Raw genomic sequence first — 20,550 nt, forward strand, 5'->3', positions numbered from 1 at the left:
GAACCAATCGGCTGATGCCAAGTGTTTCACTTTCATCACGTGGTCAGCAGTGTTAAAGTAGGTCGGTTCTTTTCGGGGAACGAAGTTGAATTCACAAAAATTGAATTTGATCTTTTTCCGAGAAGATTTGCAAAAGTACAAAAAAGGTAGTTAACAGTGAAACAATGTATCATAATATCGCTTAACATCCAGCAACACTAATACTTCGCAAACAATTGACAGGAGTTTGCAATCGGTTATATTTTCGAAACGATAAAGAAACGGAATGCACGGAAGTTACGTAAACGGTGTGAGTAATAAGGCCCCTGGGCAGAACAATGGGAAAATATTTAACAGAGTGAATACCGAAACCCATAGAACCTCAACGGGAGACTGAAAAATAGCGATGAGAAGTTTAGTTTTGATCAATTCTGTTCCACGTTTGTTCGACATCACTCGTCAGCAAGACGAACCGAGTACACGGGAACCACACAATATCCTCAAACAAATATGTTTACATTACATATTATTTACATTTTGTTTAAGACAAATTACGACCAACGAATGTATGTCCCAGTCAACCAATCAGCTGTGTCCACGTGTTTCAATGACGATCGGATACTTTCCTCACGTTGTCATTGAGCAGGGCTGACGTAGGCAGATTATTTTCGTCGAACGAAGATGGGATGAACCAAAAAACAAACCACAGGTTAGGTGGCAGAAATATAAACACTAGGTGGTGTGTTTGGTAACACTTTGGTCCACTTTATTAGTTTCTTTCTCACTGTTATAGTAAAAACATTAAATGTATCAACGGCTTAACTTGTAAGATTATATCATAACCTATGGATGTATTTAGAAATTTGGCGACTAAACGTTTTGTGGTTGAAGCCATGAACGAACACAATCCGCAGACATTGTTTCTTACGTTGGAATCCATCGTATTTTATATTTAAGGGATAAGAGTCACTGATGCAATATACAAAAAACACATAATATCATAGAATAACAAACCCATGTTGACATAGACCTCCTGTCCTCTGGTATTGCAAATGGGAATTTCGTATGGATTTTCTTGTATTTCATTTAAATTATTTGCACTGTGTTGCCCTCCACAGTTGTCAGGTTGTTCCTGATCTCTTCTTCGTTTCCTCCACAGGTAGAACCCGAGCACTGCCATAACACATAGCAGGATGACAACCAATGAAATGGAAATGACAATTGCTACGTTCGTCCAATATGTTGACACATCTGCAACAGGAACACGTGTCAACAATTGGTTTCAATTTGAGAAGATGAAGATCCTGATTTTTTGCGTTACCTAATGTTGCGGTTGATGGCGTTTTTTTTGCTTCAGTTCTGCTTAAAGATGTTGACCAACCTGCAAACAGAACAAGTACTGAGAATTGGTTTGGATTTAAGAAAGTAATTGTCCTTATTTTAATGACGGGTAAACGTGTAGTCAACCTTACCTATTGGTGTGGTTTTAGTTTTGCTTGTAAATGCCGTTGTTGACTTTGACAAAAGATACAAATTAGTCGGCTTCATGGTATTGGTATACACATCAACTATTGGTGCAGTTGATGGCGTTTGTTTTGATTCGGTTTTGCTCGTAGATGTTGTGGTTGTTTCTGTCACTGGTGAAAATAATTTAAAGTCTTCCTGAGTGAGGAACGGACCATTGTCAAAACACATGAGAGGTTAAAAACGATAAATTTGAAACAGTAATTGCAAGGTTCGTCCAATACGTTACAGTGGGGTTTTGGAAAGTAATTGTTTTCAACGGGTAAACGTGTAGGCAACCTTACATATTGGTGTGATTTCAGTTTTGCTTGTAAATGCCGTTGTTGATCAGGACGAAACGTAAAACAAATACGTTACGTATTTGCCACTCATTTTAATTATAAACTTATTACCTTTGATTCTTCTTTGACAAATATATCTGTTTGGCCAATTATCACACGGGACGTCATTCCATTTAAATGTGGGATCATAAGGATAGCTAAATCCCATAGCCACACAGCTCTCATCCACTCCATTCCACTCAAAAGTCGGTTCTCCTCCCCTCCATTGTGCTACGTTAACAATTGATCTATCGGTCCATTGAAAATTTCGTGTGTTTAAAATTCTTTTTGCTCCAATGAAAAACTCATTAGGTGCGTCTGAAAAAAAAACATTCTAATTACGTGCTTTTAAGAAACACTACCGTTTTCTTACTTGCTACACGAGAAGTGTCAATGTTCCTGACGAGAAAGTTGAATATTTCGGTTGTTTTAACATTTGCAACGTGAGCATTTCTTGTCTCACACCCACGTTCAGCTTGTCTGTATGACGTAACAACGTCGTACACAATAAGGTATTCGTATTGTTGAAATATATTCCAGGTAGACCCTTGTTGAAGGAAAGCAAACACCACAACACAATACCACCAATGCATTCCTGCTATGATTGACATCAACTAATTTGCAGAGCAGTAATTCTAAAACTTTTCGTCAACTTAATCCTGTAAGGATATATATATGTTGACTAGAAATAATGTAAAGTAAATATAACCGATTGTTCAACTATGTCGTTGTTAACTTTCTCCTTTTCTGGTTTATAATCATGCGCCCGTTCCCTAAACTCCGAACGTTTTTATCCCCACAAAAACTAGACAGTGGAAGTGAATAAGAGAAGCGAAAACCATGAGGCACCTTCCGGGTTCACAAAGTCCACACGAAGAAAAAAAAACAATGAAAACCAAACGTAGGGTATTGTGAAGTAGATGCCACTAATTGTATACATGACGTCACGTCTTGCCATTCAACCTTAAAACCGCGGTAACCTTGTGACACTTTCGTTGAGCATATGATAGAGGATCGAATCTCAACCCTGCCTGTGAAACAGCGGAACTTAAACATTTTAAAGTCACACTGCTTACTCGAAAACTCTGCAATTCGTTTGGAGCATATTTTAAGTCGGATTAACTTTCAACAACCAACAGTGATTCGCAACAGGATATACAAGGAGATGTTGTCAAGTTTACGTGAACAAAATATCCAAAGCTAACATTTTCCGTTGTTTTGTCTTGGAGTGGTCCAAGCACTTGCATATTATTATCATCGCATTTTCGTAATTCGTGTAAAATGTGTAAAATGTTTGCGCGGAACACAGTTGTTCTACTGAACATTATGTGACACGAAACAGGTTTTGGTGTACTGCGCGTTTTCACAACTAACTAAAATTTATGTAGTTTCGTCATAAGTTCTGTAAATCATATCAACATAAATTAAGAGCGCTTGTAAACTTTCAAACATTTACACCTGAATCAAGGTCATTTGTTGACCTAAGCAGGGACTACAAGGTTAGTTATTAGGCTATCTTACCTATTGATGCGGTTACAGTTTTGCTTGTTTTGCTTGTAGATGTCGTTGATTGCTCTGATAAAAAAATGAGCACAATTACGTTTGACATTTTTTCACTTCTAAATGTCATTTTGATACTTCTTTGCCAATTATATCTGTGTGTCAAATTCCCACACGAGACGTCATTCCATTTAAATGTGGGATCATTTAAATGGAATGACGTCTCGTGTGGGAATTTGACACACAGATATGTGTTGCGTAATTTGTGTTGTTGTTGTTGCTGTGACGTCATTACAGCAAAGTTCGGAACTTGACGGCAAAATTTGAAAGAGGGCAGATCGCAACCCCAAATACAAATATATATTTATATGTACCGGTAAGCTAGAAATAATCCAAGATCCAAATTTTTTGAAAACGCGATCACACAACGAAATAGTTCGTGCAATGCATGAATAAGTTTGTTAGAATTTTGTTTAGAGGTAAAAACAAATTTTAAATTAATTTACCTAAAAAAAATCAAATATTACTTACTGATCACTCAAGCATAGTATGAGGGTATTCCCCACCGGCAAGACTTTAGTTTCGGGTAGATACTAAAGAACCACCCCCCACAGCCACAGCTAGGTCGGCAATTGTGATTTGTGATCATAGAAATCGTGCAAATATGTGGCACATCGCAAAAATTTACAAATAAATGGCTGTCGTTTTCTTCAGCCTATGAAATATATCATGTACAAATATCATGTCGCTACCTCGTAAGGTGGCCGAGTAACGCGCGTTCAAACTTTTGTTAACTGGCGTTTTTTTTGGGTAACACTAATTTACGGAATAAGGAACCTAAGGAATCTAAGGAAACTCACACTAATTTACGGAGCTAAGGAACTAAGGAACCTAAGGAAATTCACAGACACTAATTTACGGAGCTAAGGAACGGAAATAGTCTAAGGAAAATACACGCTGCCTACGGAACTGGCCAAGGGCGTCTAAGGAAAATACACAACGCTTACGGAACGGGCCAAGGACGTCTAAGGAAACTAGATTGTGCTTACGGAACTGACCTATGGCGTCTAAGGAAAATATATAGAGCTTACGGAACTGACCAAGGGCGTCTAAGGAAAGTAGATAGAGCTCACGGAATTGGCAAAAGGCGTCTAAGGAGAGCAGATAAAGGTTACGGAACTGGCCAAAGGCGTCTAAGGAAAATATATTGAGCTTACGGAACTGACCAAGGGCGTGTAAGGAAAATATATTGAGCTTACGGAACTGACCAAGGGCGTCTAAGGAAAATATATTGAGCTTACGGAACTGACCAAGGGCGTCTAAGGAAAATATATTGAGCTTACGGAACTGACCAAGGGCGTCTAAGGAAAATATATGGAGCTTACGGAACTGACCAAGGGCGTCTAAGGAAAGTAGATAGAGCTTACGGAACTGACCAAGGGCGTCTAAGGAAAGTAGATAGAGCTTACGGAACTGACCAAGGGCGTCTAAGGAAAGTAGATAGAGCTTACGGAACTGACCAAGGGCGTCTAAGGAAAATAGATAGAGCTTACGGAACCGACAAAGGGCGTCTAAGGAAAATAGATAGAGCTTACGGAACTGACCAAGGGCGTCTAAGGAAAGTAGATAGAGCTTACGGAACTGACCAAGGGCGTCTAAGGAAAATAGATAGAGCTTACGGAACCGACAAAGGGCGTCTAAGGAAAATATATGGAGCTTACGGAACTGACCAAGGGCGTCTAAGGAAAGTAGATAGAGCTTACGGAACTGACCAAGGGCGTCTAAGGAAAATATATCGAGCTTACGGAACCGACAAAGGGCGTCTAAGGAAAGTAGATAGAGCTTACGGAACTGACCAAGGGCGTCTAAGGAAAATAGATAGAGCTTACGGAACTGGCCAAAGGCGGCTAAGGAATGTAGATAGAGCTCACGGAACTGGCCTATGGCGTCTAAGGAAAATAAATAGAGCTTACGGAACTGGCCAAAGGCGTCTCAGGAATGTAGATAGAGCTCACGGAACTGGCAAAGGGCGTCTAAGGAAAGTAGATATATAGCTTACGGAACTGGCAAAGGGCGTCTAAGGAAAATATATAGAGCTTACGGAACTGACCAAGGGCGTCTAAGGAAAATATATGGAGCTTACGGAACTGACCAAGGGCGTCTAAGGAAAGTAGATAGAGCTTACGGAACTGACCAAGGGCGTCTAAGGAAAATATATCGAGCTTACGGAACCGACAAAGGGCGTCTATGGAAAGTAGATAGAGCTTACGGAACTGACCAAGGGCGTCTAAGGAAAATAGATAGAGCTTACGGAACTGGCCAAAGGCGTCTAAGGAATGTAGATAGAGCTCACGGAACTGGCCTATGGCGTCTAAGGAAAATATATAGAGCTTACGGAACTGGCCAAAGGCGTCTAAGGAATGTAGATAGAGCTCACGGAACTGGCAAAGGGCGTCTAAGGAAAGTAGATATAGCTTACGGAACTGGCAAAGGGCGTCTAAGGAAAATATATAGAGCTTACGGAACTGACCAAGGGCGTCTAAGGAAAGTAGATAGAGCTCACGGAATTGGCAAAGGGAGTCTAAGGAAAATATATCGAGCTTACGGAACCGACAAAGGGCGTCTAAGGAAAGTAGATAGAGCTTACGGAACTGACCAAGGGCGTCTAAGGAAAATAGATAGAGCTTACGGAACTGGCCAAAGGCGTCTAAGGAATGTAGATAGAGCTCACGGAACTGGCCTATGGCGTCTAAGGAAAATATATAGAGCTTACGGAACTGGCCAAAGGCGTCTAAGGAATGTAGATAGAGCTCACGGAACTGGCAAAGGGCGTCTAAGGAAAGTAGATATATAGCTTACGGAACTGGCAAAGGGCGTCTAAGGAAAATATATAGAGCTTACGGAACTGACCAAGGGCGTCTAAGGAAAGTAGATAGAGCTCACGGAATTGGCAAAAGGCGTCTAAGGAAAGTAGATAGAGCTCACGGAATTGGCGAAAGGCGTCTAAGGAAAGTAGATAGAGCTTACGGAACTGGCAAAGGGCGTCTAAGGAAAGTAGATAGAGCTTACGGAACTGACCAAGGGCGTCTAAGGAAAGTAGATAGTGCTTACGGAACTGACAAAGGGCGTCTAAGGAAAGTAGATAGAGCTTACGTGTTGTATTGTCACATTAATGGTATTTTTTGTCAATAATAAGAATATCGTTATGCCACTTGAATTAATCATGAGTTTGATGAATTACATATTTTTGTGCAACAACACTAAACACAAATGCTAACATATATGTATCAGTATAGCACTAATATTTGATTAACATACCATAATATTTGACGCATGTCGTTTTCAAATGATGGCTTGCCACATGAGATACATACAATCCCTGTGTTGTGTAACCCTTCTTTAATGTAAACCAGACCTCCACAACATATGGCCGTGGCTCATTAAACCTTTTTGTATTTGTCACTTTTCTTCAGTTGTTAGGATCAGATTGTGTTGTGTTTGTTGTGATTGGTTAACCTTGTTTACTTACAGATGCGCGAAAAATACAGCGATTTTATCAAGGTTGACAATATTCCACCAAAAAGACTGGAAAGTGTATTGGATTATATTTACACTGGTGATATTGAAGTAACAGAGAAAAATGTGTTGGAAGTGTTGGAAGATGCTGATTATACACAGATGGAAGGTATGTAAACATTGCAAGTTTTAATCTTCACTGGTGTTAATGTGTTAAGAATGATTATTATAATATATACATTCTGCATGTATATCATTTTATTTGTGCCAACCACGACAATTTCTCAAATTATTACGTGTAATAAATACTTTTGTGTTGAACTATTGTCACTATGCTAGAGGGATATTAATATCTTTATACTGAGCCATAGGTGCAAAGACCTAAAACAATGTGTTTCTTACACCACGTACACAAAACATGTTGACCTAGTTTCGCTTGCGTAGCTGACATCGGTCGTTGCAACGTCAGTCTCGCAGTACGATATGCCAACTGATACTTATTGGTTGTGTCGTAGACCGATCTTGTGTGCTCATCGTTAACGCCGCCCTTTTGGCTAATACGCCTCATGCATTGAAATTCAAACACAGTTTTTCAATACTTGATGATGTCATAGTAACAAATTATGACATCATAATATAGCCGCCCCCCTGGAAAAATGAAAACTAGGCGCCTATGTACTGAGTGCTACTTTTTCCCATAAACCTGGGACAAAACAAATTATTTGTAATTAATGAGGAAGTGAGACAGACAACACTGTGTTTTATTCACACTTTCAGAGTTGAAGTCATTTTGTTGTCGAGTCATCCTTAAAATGATTTCAACCGACAACTGTTTGAAGCTAAGAGCTTATGCTACTCAATACAATCTTGTTGATGTGGAAAAGAAAACAAACCAAATGATTATTGATAACATTGCAACAGTTGTACAACATGATGATTTCATGCAACTTGATGTTGGTGATGTGTCTGCAATCATCAAGCAGAAAAACAAAGGGGTAATTATGATTCATTTTCTTTATGTTTTTTTCCTGTATACATGTATATAGTTTATTTGATTATCTACGCAAGTTGTCAGGCTTAAAAGTTGGGTAAGCACATCATAATTTCCCCATCCACAGCTGTCGGTTCTAAATGTTGTTTGTTCTTATTTAGTCTCACAGCAGTAGAAATGTATTCCAGTGATAATTGCAGTCATAATTCAACATGCATTTTACACAACGTAGGCTGTAACTTTACAAGAAATAGTGTACTTTGCTGTATATCTGAGTAGGTTTATTGGCATGCCACCGCATCGCAACATGCAATGGTGTGATATTTGCAACAAACATTCTTTGAAGATTATATGACAGGGCTGAGATTATGGCAAAATGATTTTTTACTGTTTTGTTTTTCAACAACCTTATGTCAAAACATTTACTTCAAGTTATTTTGGAAGTGATTAAACTTTCTGTGTGACATTTTGCCTCTCTGTTCATGTTCTTGATTTTAATTTATTATTTAATGCAGACACTCATCACATTATCTTCTTTAAGACTTGTTTGAAAATTAACTTGCTTTGTTATTACATATTAGTTGTTGAATATAGATGGAAGAAGCTGTTTTTACTGGAATGGTTCGATGGGCCAATTTCAATCCTTCCCATCGAGAGGATTTGTTTGTGAATCTTTTCTCACAATTTGATCTTTCATCTATTTCCACTCAGTTTGTTGCAACCACAGTTAGAAATGAAGTAAATTTGGTTTAAATTGATTTCCTAGCAATGAACTGAAATATTTTATTATTTTTCAGCCTCTTGTAAGAAGTAATTTTGAATGTTGTCGTGCGGTCATGGATGTTTTATCAACAAACTTTGAAAATCCAGGAACAAGTGGAAAAGCGAGTTCTGTTAAAAAAGGCGCAAGATTTGTTTATTTTATGTCACATTCACAGCAATATGTTACATCCACCATATTTACACCACCCTTGTAGCATTTGTACTCCCATAACTTAAGCTCCTTTTAATTTCCGACCTAACATTTACAAATGGAATCTAATATTGGAAATATGTGTTCTGAAAACAGATTTCACTGCAAAACCACATCCACAAAATATGTTATTTTTTATAATTAAATCTTGAACTGAAGTCAATTTAACACAAATACCAACTACATTCAATGTTCATATTTACAAAGTAACAACTTTGCCTGAATCAAAAAACTTTTAATACCATAAGAATATATTTTTCACAAGCGAAAACAATAGCAACCCATGTTTATGTTGCAGATTTGTCAGGATTTCTTCTCATTGGTGGCAATAATTGTAAACGAGATTGTGTGAAATGGAATGTTACCACAAAACAACATGAACATTACCCAGTATGTACATTTCTTGCTGTCATATGGTTTTGCTCATTTAACTTATTTTCCTATCAAGTATTTTGCTTGATGCTCTTTGTATGTACAAGTAATACAAAATTTGACGTAAAGTTAGCAAAACAGCAAATGACAAGTAATAGCCATTATTTAGAGAAACATATGACAAGTAACTTTTCATATTTTCTGGGTATTTTAATTTTTTTGGGACAAATATTTCTGTTATTTGGTGAAACATGTGAATCACTTTGTCTTAATGTGTTATTAATAATCATCCAAATTTGTTCAGAAAATGATCACAGACAGAGAGAACTCAACTTCAGCCAAATTTGGTGAAAATGTTTATGTAATGGGTGGAGATGGTCCAACACAAAGTTGTGAGATGTTGAATTTGGAGGAAAGTAAAAACTGGGTAAAAATTGCTGATTTGTTGGAAGGTCGAACTTATTCTGCATCTGCTGTTGTTGGAGGTTGGTCTTGTTATTTCGGAAATTGTTTATCATTAAACCAGGGTCTGTTACAGGATTATGTTTTGTGAACCCACACACAACAATTCATGGCCAACACACAAAAGTGTTTTGCAAAAATTGATTTTCGTTCACCAATAGTGTGCGTTTGTGTGGTGTATGACTATCTTCTTGACTAGCACCCAAATCACTATTATTATGTTATGGATTCAGCCCTGACTAGATAAAAGAAAATTGAACATTTTTAATATATTACTAACACTGATTACCAAATAGTTTAAAAAGCAAAATTTTCAACCTCTGTTATCAACAATTATTACTTTTATGGACAACCTTGTTTTCACTAATTACAAACAAATTTAGATGACGTGTATCTCACGGGTGGTTATGGAAACCACAGAGCATTTTCATCAACTTTGTTATTCTGTACAAGAAGACAGATGGAGAAGTGGTTTCGACATGTTACAACCAAGATATATACATGGAATGGCTTCAATTGACAGTAAGAATATATCTGGATTTATTTTTGTGAAGATTATTCTCATTACTGGATTCAGGTCTAAACAATTGACATGCATCTAAAACAACGACATAAATACCCAGAAACCACAAATTTAAATAATCAGTAAATTTAAATTTTTTGCCCCAACAACATTCACTCTTGGACATAAAAATGTTGTGAAACGCCGAATTTAAACTTAAGAAAAATGCAGGAAATATTCCATCTTTATTTTATAGTTCTTTGTTGCATGAATATCAACCATAATATTGATTACTTCCAATTAAAACCTCGATTTAAAGCTGATCGCTTATTTGTTCGTTAAGAAACACAGAACTTACCTCATTACTTGTTACGTAACATTACAACATAATCGTAATATGACGTCACAATAAATATTAACACAAGCGATTTGGAAATTTCTTCAGATGTTTTGTTTTCTGTGGGGGGATGGGTTGATGGCGGACAACCCTTGCAATCATGTGAATTCCACGATATTCGTGTTGGAACCTCCACAAGAATCGCTTCTCTCAATGAAGCAAGAAGTGATTTAGCATGTGAAGAAATTAAAGGGAAGATCTATGCAATTGGTTAGTGATGAAAAGTTAAGTAATAAAATTAACTGTAAGTTTTGTTGTTATGTAAAATTTATAAAATACAAATTCATATTCGTCACCGGTGAATGTATCACGTGATAAATATAATGGAGTTTTCTGAAAAGAATCTTAACCAAACTAGTAGATATAAATATAAAGTATTAACCTAAAAACAATAAAAAATTTTACTTTAAATCTGACAGGAGGTTGGAATGGTCTTGACCTGCAAACAGTTGAAGAATACGAACCTAGAGTCAACAAATGGAAATATGTTTCTCCTCTCCTAAATACTCGTTGGCGTCACTCTGCTTGTGTTATTGATGGGAGGATTTATGCTGTGGGGGGAGGGTAAGAATTACTATTATGACGTCACTATAGTCCACAGTTTCCCGTTTTATGTGAAAATGTAAATGTTGAGAAACTGGGACAAGTGGGATATACGATGTTATACTTGATTAACAACATTTATAAAATGTTTGTTAAGATTAAACTTAAAACACTTTGCTTTATACAAGGTTGTATTTGTGGTAGGGATGGGCAATTTAGAATAGCGAATCCGGAGGATTCGAATCTTAAACTATCCGAATCCAAATTGTCTTCAAACCGAATAATGGGTTTCGCTATTTATCTTTGATGCACGGTTTCCGTATTTACTCGATTGTACGCCGCATGCGACGGTGTTAAAAAATTAATATAAGCTCGAATGTAAGTCGCACGTAACTGTCAAAGGCAAACTTACGTGCCTACAATAATTGTCAACAAATCTGTTGTTCAAAATTGGTAGAGTAGAGCGAGCTACATGTAAATTTCATTGAAACTGAGAGCCGCAGACAAAATATCCGTCCCGTGTGATATTAAATAATATAAGCTGCAGACAAAATATCCTCGTGACATTAACTAATATAAGCCGCCCTCGATTGTAAGAATCACAAACGGTAGGTTAAACATCTTTATAAGCCGTGGCTTACAATCGAGTAAATACGGTGCGTATGTTTTTTGAGAATTTTCCGTCAATCAACTGCTACGGTTGTGATGTGATGACGTTTAGGTTTAACAGCTATAAAGTTACGTACGTAGATATATTACACTGCAATGAATTTATTCTTTGATTGTGCTTTGTCAGTACAGTCCTGTAATAATTTCTTTCATGTTTATTGTGCTTCAGTGCAAAAGCTCAAACAAAAACAGAATAGGATTCGGTATTCTGGATTCGATTTAACTATTCTAGAATGTTCTAGAATAGTGTGTTATTCTACATTGCCCATCCCTAATTTGTGGTTTGGTTTAGTGGTGAAGGGGTCTGCGGGTGTACGTTGGTTTGTTTTTGTTAACTTATAAAATTATTTCTTGCTGAAAATGTTGTGGAAAAACTTGCCTTTGTTTGTTGTGGGTCTGATTCATGAAACTGTATCATGTTTGTTTATAGAATGACATCAGTTGAAGTTAAGATCCAACCTCAGATGTCTGGACACATGCTTTTGATCTTGACAAACCAGTTTGTGATGCGACTGTTGTTGCTGTTTAATATGTTTCCATATTAGGGTGTAGTTGATATTTAACTGAAATTGCTCACGGAAAAAGATGCTCAAATAAAAGTTTTGTCAAAAATATCGTTTTATGCAACTTAACCAATTGTTTTCTATTTTTGCAACGCGTTGTGAATTATTTTAAAACCATGTATGTGCGTATGAAAGCCGGTGTATGTTGTGATAATATCAGTTCTCCGCAAAATAGCACTTATTCCTTTTGTCGATTTTTAATGTGATTTTGCTACGAAAATATAAATACCAATACTACAATAGGTCAGGTTGTGCATTATGTTCAATACATGTGTGCCTTTTGCGAATCTTGTTTTCACATGTGAATTATCATGTGTTACTCCTCGCTATATAACGTCCAAAGCAGTCGGTTGCAATCGATTATCTCCCAGTGCAACTAGCTGCGATCCTGTGGCAGACTGTGATTCTCCGTGAGGAAATCACCTTCACATGAGCGCCTGACTCGATAACCCTTATGGTTTTATCGGTGCCCAAACTATTTTGTTTTTCATGTTCATGTACTTTGTAAAGTGAAAATAAAACCACACTTGCTAGAAAATTATGCCGATAGACATCGCGCAATCCAAAAACCGTGATAACCCGTGCGGTTAATGATAAGCATACAGTGCAGGTGTGTTCGCCCCTTTCTTATCGTTTTTTCACTTCTTCTTTCTTTTGTATCGTTTTTGTTTATGTGCATCAAATGTGTCCACTTTGTTAAACTTACATTCTTACCTCCTGATAAAGGCTGTTGCACAACAGCCGAAACGTTGAGAAACGTAAATAAAACAAAGTTTGCCAGAAGGGCAATATTCAGCAACAAAATATGCCTGTCAGCATCAGTAACAATTTATGTGAAAATAAAAATGATTTGATTTTGTACTTGCTTAAAGCTGTAGAGGAATCTGAGCATCGGTTGAACATTGTTTATTTGTCTGCGACAGCAAATTACTTTAGTTCGTGTATATAGTGAAGCAACAAGCCTCTGATTTTCGTCAGCAGATTTTATTTCGAAAAATCGATTTCGCTTATGTAGGTTACCATAATCATCGTCAGTTTCTCAAAGCTTAAACTGTGAACTTCATCGACCAAACATGAAAATAATGGAGAATTATTTCCATTTTTAGTCGCATTTATTGCTTCTGGTACACTTGTTTGTGCTTCAGGATTTTACGGTCACTTGTTAGCGTGCGTTTTTGGCTAGCCAAGTGCCAGATTATTCTACACTATGCATGTGTGCCATGAGCTGAAAAATGTTTCGAACACCTGACAGAGAGAACGTGTACTTGTGATACCATAAACATCGCCAGTTTCTGCAAAATATTACATAATAGTAATTGTTACGCCGCACACGTTGGCAGCGCTTACCAACTACCAGTGCTAGTAACCAGTTTTTTATTCAATCAAAATACGCGCGTCACGCAAAATAACGAGGTTTTCTGCAACAAAAATTTCAGCATGACACTATGTACTGCGCCACTCAAACTAACCAAACAAAAACTTACCGGACTGTGACCGTAGACAAGCCTGTTGTCATCATACAATTTAATGGGCGCTAATTTTCGATAGTCAACTGCCTCCTAAACACATGAAATATAAGACAGCTATCAGGCAAGTCCGAGTTTAGACTATCCATGTGTGCTTACAAAGTTTTACGAACCCCTGACAGAGAGAATGTGTACTTGTGATTCCGTGGTAAACAACCAGTATCCGTGGTTATGGAACGGAAGAAGACCGAGCTGTATAGTGAAGTTTGTAACGTGTGATTGTATTGCCAGCAACGCCAAAGACAGGAGAAAAAACTCGTTGCGGTGAAAATAAACGTGGACTCCGTCTCATATTCCAGGCTGAAGCGGACAATTTATACCAATATAACAAAATTCTTGTCAAAAAAGACAAGACAACGTTCTCTCATTTATCCATACGTGTTTTCCACACTTTTGTCTGGAAATCCTTAAAACGTTTAAGTTTATGTTATGTTATGTAAAACCCCTGGTTTAAAGTTATTTATCTTCTCACATCAAACACAGTTATCATAAATAAACACAAAAACAATATTCAAAATTAGCCAACAAAAATGTTTTCGCCAAAACCAAATCACGCTTAAATATTCCCATAACAAACATAGCAACAGACAGTGAGGCCAGTGTTTAATCGACCACCCGATTTGGTTTCAACAACATACAGGTTAGTTGCTATGCAAAAGTAGAACAAAGAAGCACAAGTGAAAATGTGTAAATTTTCTTTGAGAACTTGTCATCTTGTGAGTGTTCGATTCAATATCTCCCAAACCATTGTCCTGCGCAGTAGAGGCATATTGGACTGAGTAAAGTTCAGTGGAGAATCACGACTGATGAATTCGGCGAAAGTGCAGGTGAATACCCTGCAGTCGGAACCGTTCATCTGCTGAGGTATTTCCTGCGCGAAATTGAATCATATAAAATATACCTGCATTTTGGAATGGAAATATATTTGTACACGATAATAGCCATGGGTTGATGTTAAATTTTTAATCAATTCTGTCTGTTTATTCGAAGAAATGGAACAAAAATGCACGGCTAAAATGCAACAAGCTAAATATGTTAAAAACATACTAGACACCCTCTATGACGGTGTTTCTTCACCTTTTTTGGATCACGAACCCCTAAAAAAAAAGCCATGGACCCCTTTGCAAGAAACACATTGCAAATGTCGAAAAATCAAAAATCGTGGACCGTGAAACCGTATGGACAGAGGAAAATACGTGGATTTTCGGAATAATTGTATTTCGTTTCATGGACCCCTTAATGCACCTTCTCGGACCCCTTGGGGGTTAATGGACCCCAGGTTAAGAACCCCTGCTCTTTAATCTTACAAAAGCGAACCTGTGGTGAACTGCAGATGGTTTTCCAATCCGTCACCACGTAACTGTTTTTCTTCTTATCCAAATGTTCGCTCGCTAAATAATCTCTTAGTGTTGAAAGACATTCAGTGTTTGAACCTCCCATCGAGTCGTAACAACGAAGTTCCTTACACCGGAAATCTGCCACCTTTAAATTATGAGTTACTGTGTGAGTTGGAATGCAGGTAAGGCAAAGGTTTACCAGTTTGTAACAAATATAATATACTACATATAATACACTACGTTCACAGGCTTCACAGTGAAGGCATTGCAGCCAAGCTGGATCATCCACAAGTCGGAGCGAGATCTGAAAAATCAAGGTTTAAACTCAGGACTCTGGGCTAAGCAGGCCCAAAGCTCTACCAACAGAGCTACAGGAGCTGAGTGGTTCAGTTTGTCAAGCTCTATTAAGTTGAAAGTTGAAAGCCACCGATTAGTTGCAAGTTATCTACGAACTGGGACGCCAGGCAGGCCAGTTCTATGTAACTGTGGAGTTAACTACGCGCACAAGTTTTTGTCTAAACGTTTTGTAAATCAATGAAACATGTCAATGTTTACAACACAATGGGCCAGTCTGTTTATTCTCAGAATTTTGAGTAAATCCGTTGTTAGTGTTCTTAGTTGGAAGGGTTTTGGGTGATTTCTGTTCCACGTATAACAGCACAGACAGTGGAGTTATACAGTGGACATATAACAACACATTCAGTTAAGCCGCACTAAAATAACTTACTGCCAACGTCCAATGTACGCCCAAATGAATAGGAAACAGAACAACGGACTTCGAAAAGATGTCAACTTTTTTCGTCCATCTTCTCACAGACTTGTAACCTTGCTTGGTCAACTTGGGGTAGAAAAACGTGTTCATCGCATGAGCTGTGGGAAGGTTGTCAATCTTCTTTGATCTTTCCACTATTAAACTCCATGTAGAAACTGATGACCTTCAAGAAATGTAAGGTCAGTGATTTACAAGCTAGACAACCACAGATGAAATTTCATGGCCATAACTTGTGAAGTTTATTTGGATTGAAACTGCTTGTCCAACCATACAATGTTACAACATTAAGCAGAGGTAAGTACAATGGCCTATTACCCACTATGTTGGTACTGGTTTGGTATCAAGCCATACTACAAGCCACTGTGTAATAAATTTCCCCCTCTATAAAGCCACAAGTTCATATAATCTGCAAAAGACAACTTTAGAAGGTTCACTGCTGATGCTGCCAGGCATATTTGTCACCACAAGACAGCTCATCTGGCAAAAATAGTTGTAAGTGTCAACGTTTTGGTTGCTATGCAGCAGCCTTCTTCAGGATGCAACAAAATGTGACATTTCTAAACCTCCATTAAAGTTATTCCCCACGAGGGAAACTTTCGCTCACCTCGTCATTCAACCAGTTGAGACCACTTAACGTCGCCATGTGTTCCCTCGTAATGCTGATGTTAAAAGCTTCAACCAACACTTGTTGGGGAGGGAAAGGGACCAAAGCATCATCAACCTTACTCTCAACTTCCTACAACAAAAGTAGGTAAAAAGTTGCCGGATATTTTGCATTGATGAAGAGATTTGGTGCTGAGATGGCAAAATAACTGTAATCAACGGCAAAATATGCTTTTATTTGAACGATGGCCGTAGTTTTTTAATAAAGTCACTAAAAACTGCGGCCATAATGATAATATGATGACTTCCAGTTGCTTGTGTTTCGACTAAGGTAAAAGAATAAATAAATGCACAAAATCAACGCAACATCGTATTCGTAATAAAATTAATAAATCTTTAGTTCCGACTGAATATAAAAATAAGCTTGTTAAGTTCTCAATGGTGCCACTTAAAACCGCAGCTTTTACCTCAGATTATGGAAGTATCAATTTTCCTGACGAGAAAGTTGAATATTTCGGTTGTTTTAACATTTGCAAGGTGAGCATTTCTTGCCTCACATCCACGTTCAGCTTGTCTGTATGACGTAACAATGTCGTACACAATAAGATGTTCGTATTGTCGAAATATATTCCAGGTTGATCCTTCTTGAAGGAAACCAAATACCAGAACAACATGTAAACAATGCATGTTTGAGACAAGTTATTCCGATTAACCTGTTGAAGTGATGCCACAGCCTGAATAATCCTCAAACTAGTGGAATCTCCGGTCAGGTTTATGGTCCTGAAAAACTTGCCATCTAATTTCCATGAACTGCTTCGATTTAAAATTCCCAGGTCTTGTAACAAGGTGTTTGTTTGGTCTCGTATACATCTCGCCCACCTACATGTATTGCTGGTATCGCTGAAAAAGTTCTCTGTACACAACAGCTGCAAAAGTACATTGCAAGTACTCCTATGTCCTGTCGGCTGTTGCAATGCAAAACCTCACATTCCTGGCATGATAAGGAAGACAACCCAGTGAAGTTCGATAACAAACATAAGGCGATGATAGGGAAGCGATCTTGGGCGGTAAGATGAGCTCACATCGTCATGTTTAGCAAGCTCGATTTCGACGCAAAACCGCGCTAATGCAACTTTTGGTATGACGAGTCGCGTTCTTAATTATCTCGTTAAGTTTCTTTGCTAACTAACGAGGATCTCTGACCACTCGCTTAACTCCATTTACGTCAAAATATGGCAGGCAACATATTTTTTTAACTGAATTGTTCTGCTTTGGCACTTATTGAGAAGAATAACATTTTATTTTATAACATAAAAGCCAGTCATCTCAAAGAGTGCAAAAGCAGAACAAGTTGTTGACACAAGACTGATACGGTACTTTGCATCATTTGATATTTTTTTAAATATTTGTAGTCACAACAAGCTAAACATAAAAAAATACTGATGGGATGTGTTAGATTTAAGGGTAGTAGTTTAATTTTGCTTGCCTACGTTTGCAATATTCGTATGTTTTGATCTTTTTTCGTGAAGATTTGCAAAAGGTATAAAAAAGGTAGTTAACAGTGAAACAATGTATCATAATATCGCTTAACATGCAGCAACACTAATCCTTCGCAAACAATTGACGGGAGTTTGGTTGTAAATAATTCAGCTGGGTTTCATAAAATTATTGTCAGACTGGTGACAAGAAACATAATTATTTCTCCGTGAGGTTGCACCTAGTTTGGTGCCTTACGGATGACGGTGGTTGTATTTTCACCACAAAGTGGAAGTATTGGCAAATTGCTCTGATAGTCACACCAGCTGCACTGTCGGAACAACGGCCATCTCTCTGCAGCTTACACATAATTATTTCCACCTAGCTGTGGTCAGAGCAATCAAAACTGGAACATCAGATTGTTTTTTGCCAGATAGATTTATCGATTCTCTGCCTGTCGTATGTTAAATCCAAGCAGAGAAGAAAGAGTTCACAAAGTAAGTTTACCACAGTTTATTTACAAACTAACATCAACGTTAACAAAAGATTGCTTTAATTGATCTTGAACAGTGTTGGAAACGACTGGTGATCAATGATAAATCAATAAAAAATATGGCGGGAAAAGATATTAGTTCTAGATCAGATGAAACATATTTATTTCCAACTAGCTTGCTGTTAGCAATCCGTAATGGAAAATAAGAGAGTTAAAAATATGCTGAAAGAATGCACGGAAGTGACGTAAACGGTTTGAGTAATAAGGCCCCTGGGCAGAACAATGGGAAAATATTTAACAGAGTGAATACCGAAACCCATAGAACCTCAACGGGAGGCTAAAAAATAGCGATGAGAAATTTAGTTTTGATAAATTCTGTTCCACGTTTGTCCGACATCAGTCGTAAGTAAGACGAACCGAGTACACGGGAACTACACAATATCCTCAAACAAATATGTTTACATTACATATTATTTACATTTTGTTCAAGACAAATTACGCCACACGAACGCTTGTCCCAGTCAACCAATCAGCTGTGTCCACGTGTTTCAATTACGATCGGACACTTTCCTCATGTTGTCATTGAGCAGGGCTGACGTAGGCAGATTATTTTCGTCGAACGAGGATGGGATGAACCAAAAAACAAACCACAGGTTAGGTGGCAGAAATATAAACACTAGGTGGTGTGTTTGGTAACACTTTGGTTCACTTGATATGTTTCTTAAAGATTTCCTACTGTTATAGTAAACACATTAAATGTATCAAAAGCTTAACTTGTAAGATTATATAATAACCTATGGTTGTATTTAGGAATTTGGCGACTAAACGTTTTGTGGTTGAAGCCATGAACAAACACAATCCGCAGACATTGTTTCTTACGTTGGAATCCATCGTATTTTATATTTATGGGTTAAGAACCACTGACGCAATATACAAAAAAACACAATATCAAGGAATAACAAACCCATGTTGACATAGACCTCCTGTCCCCTGGTATTGCAAATGGGAATTTCGTATGGATTTTCTTGTATTTCTTTCAAATTATTTGCACTGTGTTGCCCTCCACGGTTGTCAGGTTGTTCCTGATCTCTTCTTCGTTTCCTCCACAGGTAGAATCCGAGCATTGCCATAACACATAGCAGGATGACAACCAATGAAATGGAAATGACAATTGCGACGTTCGTCCAATATGTTGACACATCTGCAACAGGAACACGTGTCAACAATTGGTTTCAACTTGAGAAGATGAAGATCCTGATTTTTTACGTTACCTAATGTTGCGGTTGATGGCGGTTGTTTTGCTTCGGTTTTGCTGGTAGTTGTTGTGGTTGTTTCTGACACTGGAGAAAAAACATGTTATTGAGGAATTCACCGGTCAACCTACTTCTTTTGTGAACATACCTTTGATTTGTCTTTGACAAATATATCTGTGTGGCCAATTATCACACGGGACGTCATTCCATTTAAATGTGGGATCATATGGATAGTTAAATCCCATGGCCACACAGCTCTCATCTATCTTTCCATCAAAGACGGCTCGCCCTTCCTCCACTGTGCTACGTTAACAGTGGATCCATCAGTCCATTCGAAATTTCGTGTATTCGGAATTCTCGTTGCTCCAATCAATAAATCTTTAGTTCCGACTGAATAAAAAAAGTAAGCTTACTAAGTTCTTTTTAAGAAACACCACAGGTTTTACCTCTGATTATAGAAGTGTTAATTTTCCTGACGAGAAAGTTAAATATTTCGGTTGTTTTAACATTTGCAAGGTGAGCATGTCTTGCCTCACATCCACGTTCAGCTTGTCTGTATGACGTAACATTGTCGTACACAATAAGATATTCGTATTGTTGAAATATATTCCATGTTGACCCTTGTTGAGAGAAAGTAAACACCAGAACACAATACCACCAATGCATTCCTGCTATGATTGACATCAACTAGTTTGCAGAGCAGTAATTCTAAAACTTTTCGTCAACGAAATCTATCGTGTGTTTAAAATTCTTTTTGCTCGAATGAAAAACTCATTAGG

General features: G+C 37.7%; 4 protein-coding genes across 6 annotated transcripts; 1 reads left to right on the top strand and 3 right to left on the bottom strand.

Moving 5' to 3' along the window:
• Nucleotides 1-486: 486 nt before the first annotated feature.
• On the bottom strand, nt 487-2,478 carry LOC145899011 (uncharacterized). Of its 2 annotated transcripts, XM_082987730.1 has the most exons (6): nt 2,197-2,478; nt 1,896-2,141; nt 1,452-1,616; nt 1,301-1,360; nt 994-1,230; nt 487-627 (listed from the first exon to the last, which is right to left on the bottom strand). In XM_082987730.1, the coding sequence occupies exons 1-6, from the start codon at nt 2,432-2,434 to the stop codon at nt 584-586; spliced, it is 990 nt and encodes a 329-aa protein (XP_082843856.1). In that variant the 5' UTR covers nt 2,435-2,478; the 3' UTR covers nt 487-583. The 2 variants fall into 2 exon arrangements, with proteins under 2 accessions (XP_082843856.1, XP_082843848.1); XM_082987722.1 differs by lacking the exon at nt 487-627 and having other exon boundaries at nt 839-1,230.
• Nucleotides 2,479-10,097: 7,619 nt separating this feature from the next.
• Nucleotides 10,098-13,017, top strand: LOC145911612 (uncharacterized). Of its 2 annotated transcripts, none has more exons than XM_082999011.1 (4): nt 10,098-10,159; nt 10,585-10,746; nt 10,956-11,100; nt 12,179-13,017. In XM_082999011.1, exons 1-4 carry the CDS (start codon nt 10,117-10,119, stop codon nt 12,291-12,293), a joined length of 465 nt encoding a protein of 154 aa, XP_082855137.1. In that variant the 5' UTR covers nt 10,098-10,116; the 3' UTR covers nt 12,294-13,017. The 2 variants fall into 2 exon arrangements, with proteins under 2 accessions (XP_082855137.1, XP_082855146.1); XM_082999020.1 differs by having other exon boundaries at nt 10,959-11,100.
• A 494-nt stretch (nt 13,018-13,511) lies between these two features.
• LOC145890988 (sentrin-specific protease 1-like) lies at nt 13,512-17,236 on the bottom strand. Its single transcript, XM_082981899.1, has 7 exons — nt 17,102-17,236; nt 16,564-16,682; nt 15,902-16,109; nt 15,155-15,319; nt 14,583-14,708; nt 13,796-13,870; nt 13,512-13,556 (listed from the first exon to the last, which is right to left on the bottom strand). Exons 1-7 carry the CDS (start codon nt 17,234-17,236, stop codon nt 13,512-13,514), a joined length of 873 nt encoding a protein of 290 aa, XP_082838025.1.
• Nucleotides 17,237-20,033: 2,797 nt separating this feature from the next.
• On the bottom strand, nt 20,034-20,437 carry LOC145891004 (snaclec subunit B-like). The gene is made up of 2 exons (XM_082981901.1): nt 20,218-20,437; nt 20,034-20,161 (listed from the first exon to the last, which is right to left on the bottom strand). The coding sequence occupies exons 1-2, from the start codon at nt 20,435-20,437 to the stop codon at nt 20,034-20,036; spliced, it is 348 nt and encodes a 115-aa protein (XP_082838027.1).
• Between the last annotated feature and the right edge of the window lie 113 nt (nt 20,438-20,550).

The sequence above is a fragment of the Ascidia mentula genome, chromosome 1 (assembly GCF_947561715.1).
Source record: "Ascidia mentula chromosome 1, kaAscMent1.1, whole genome shotgun sequence".
Classification (NCBI taxonomy): Eukaryota; Metazoa; Chordata; class Ascidiacea; order Phlebobranchia; family Ascidiidae; genus Ascidia; species Ascidia mentula.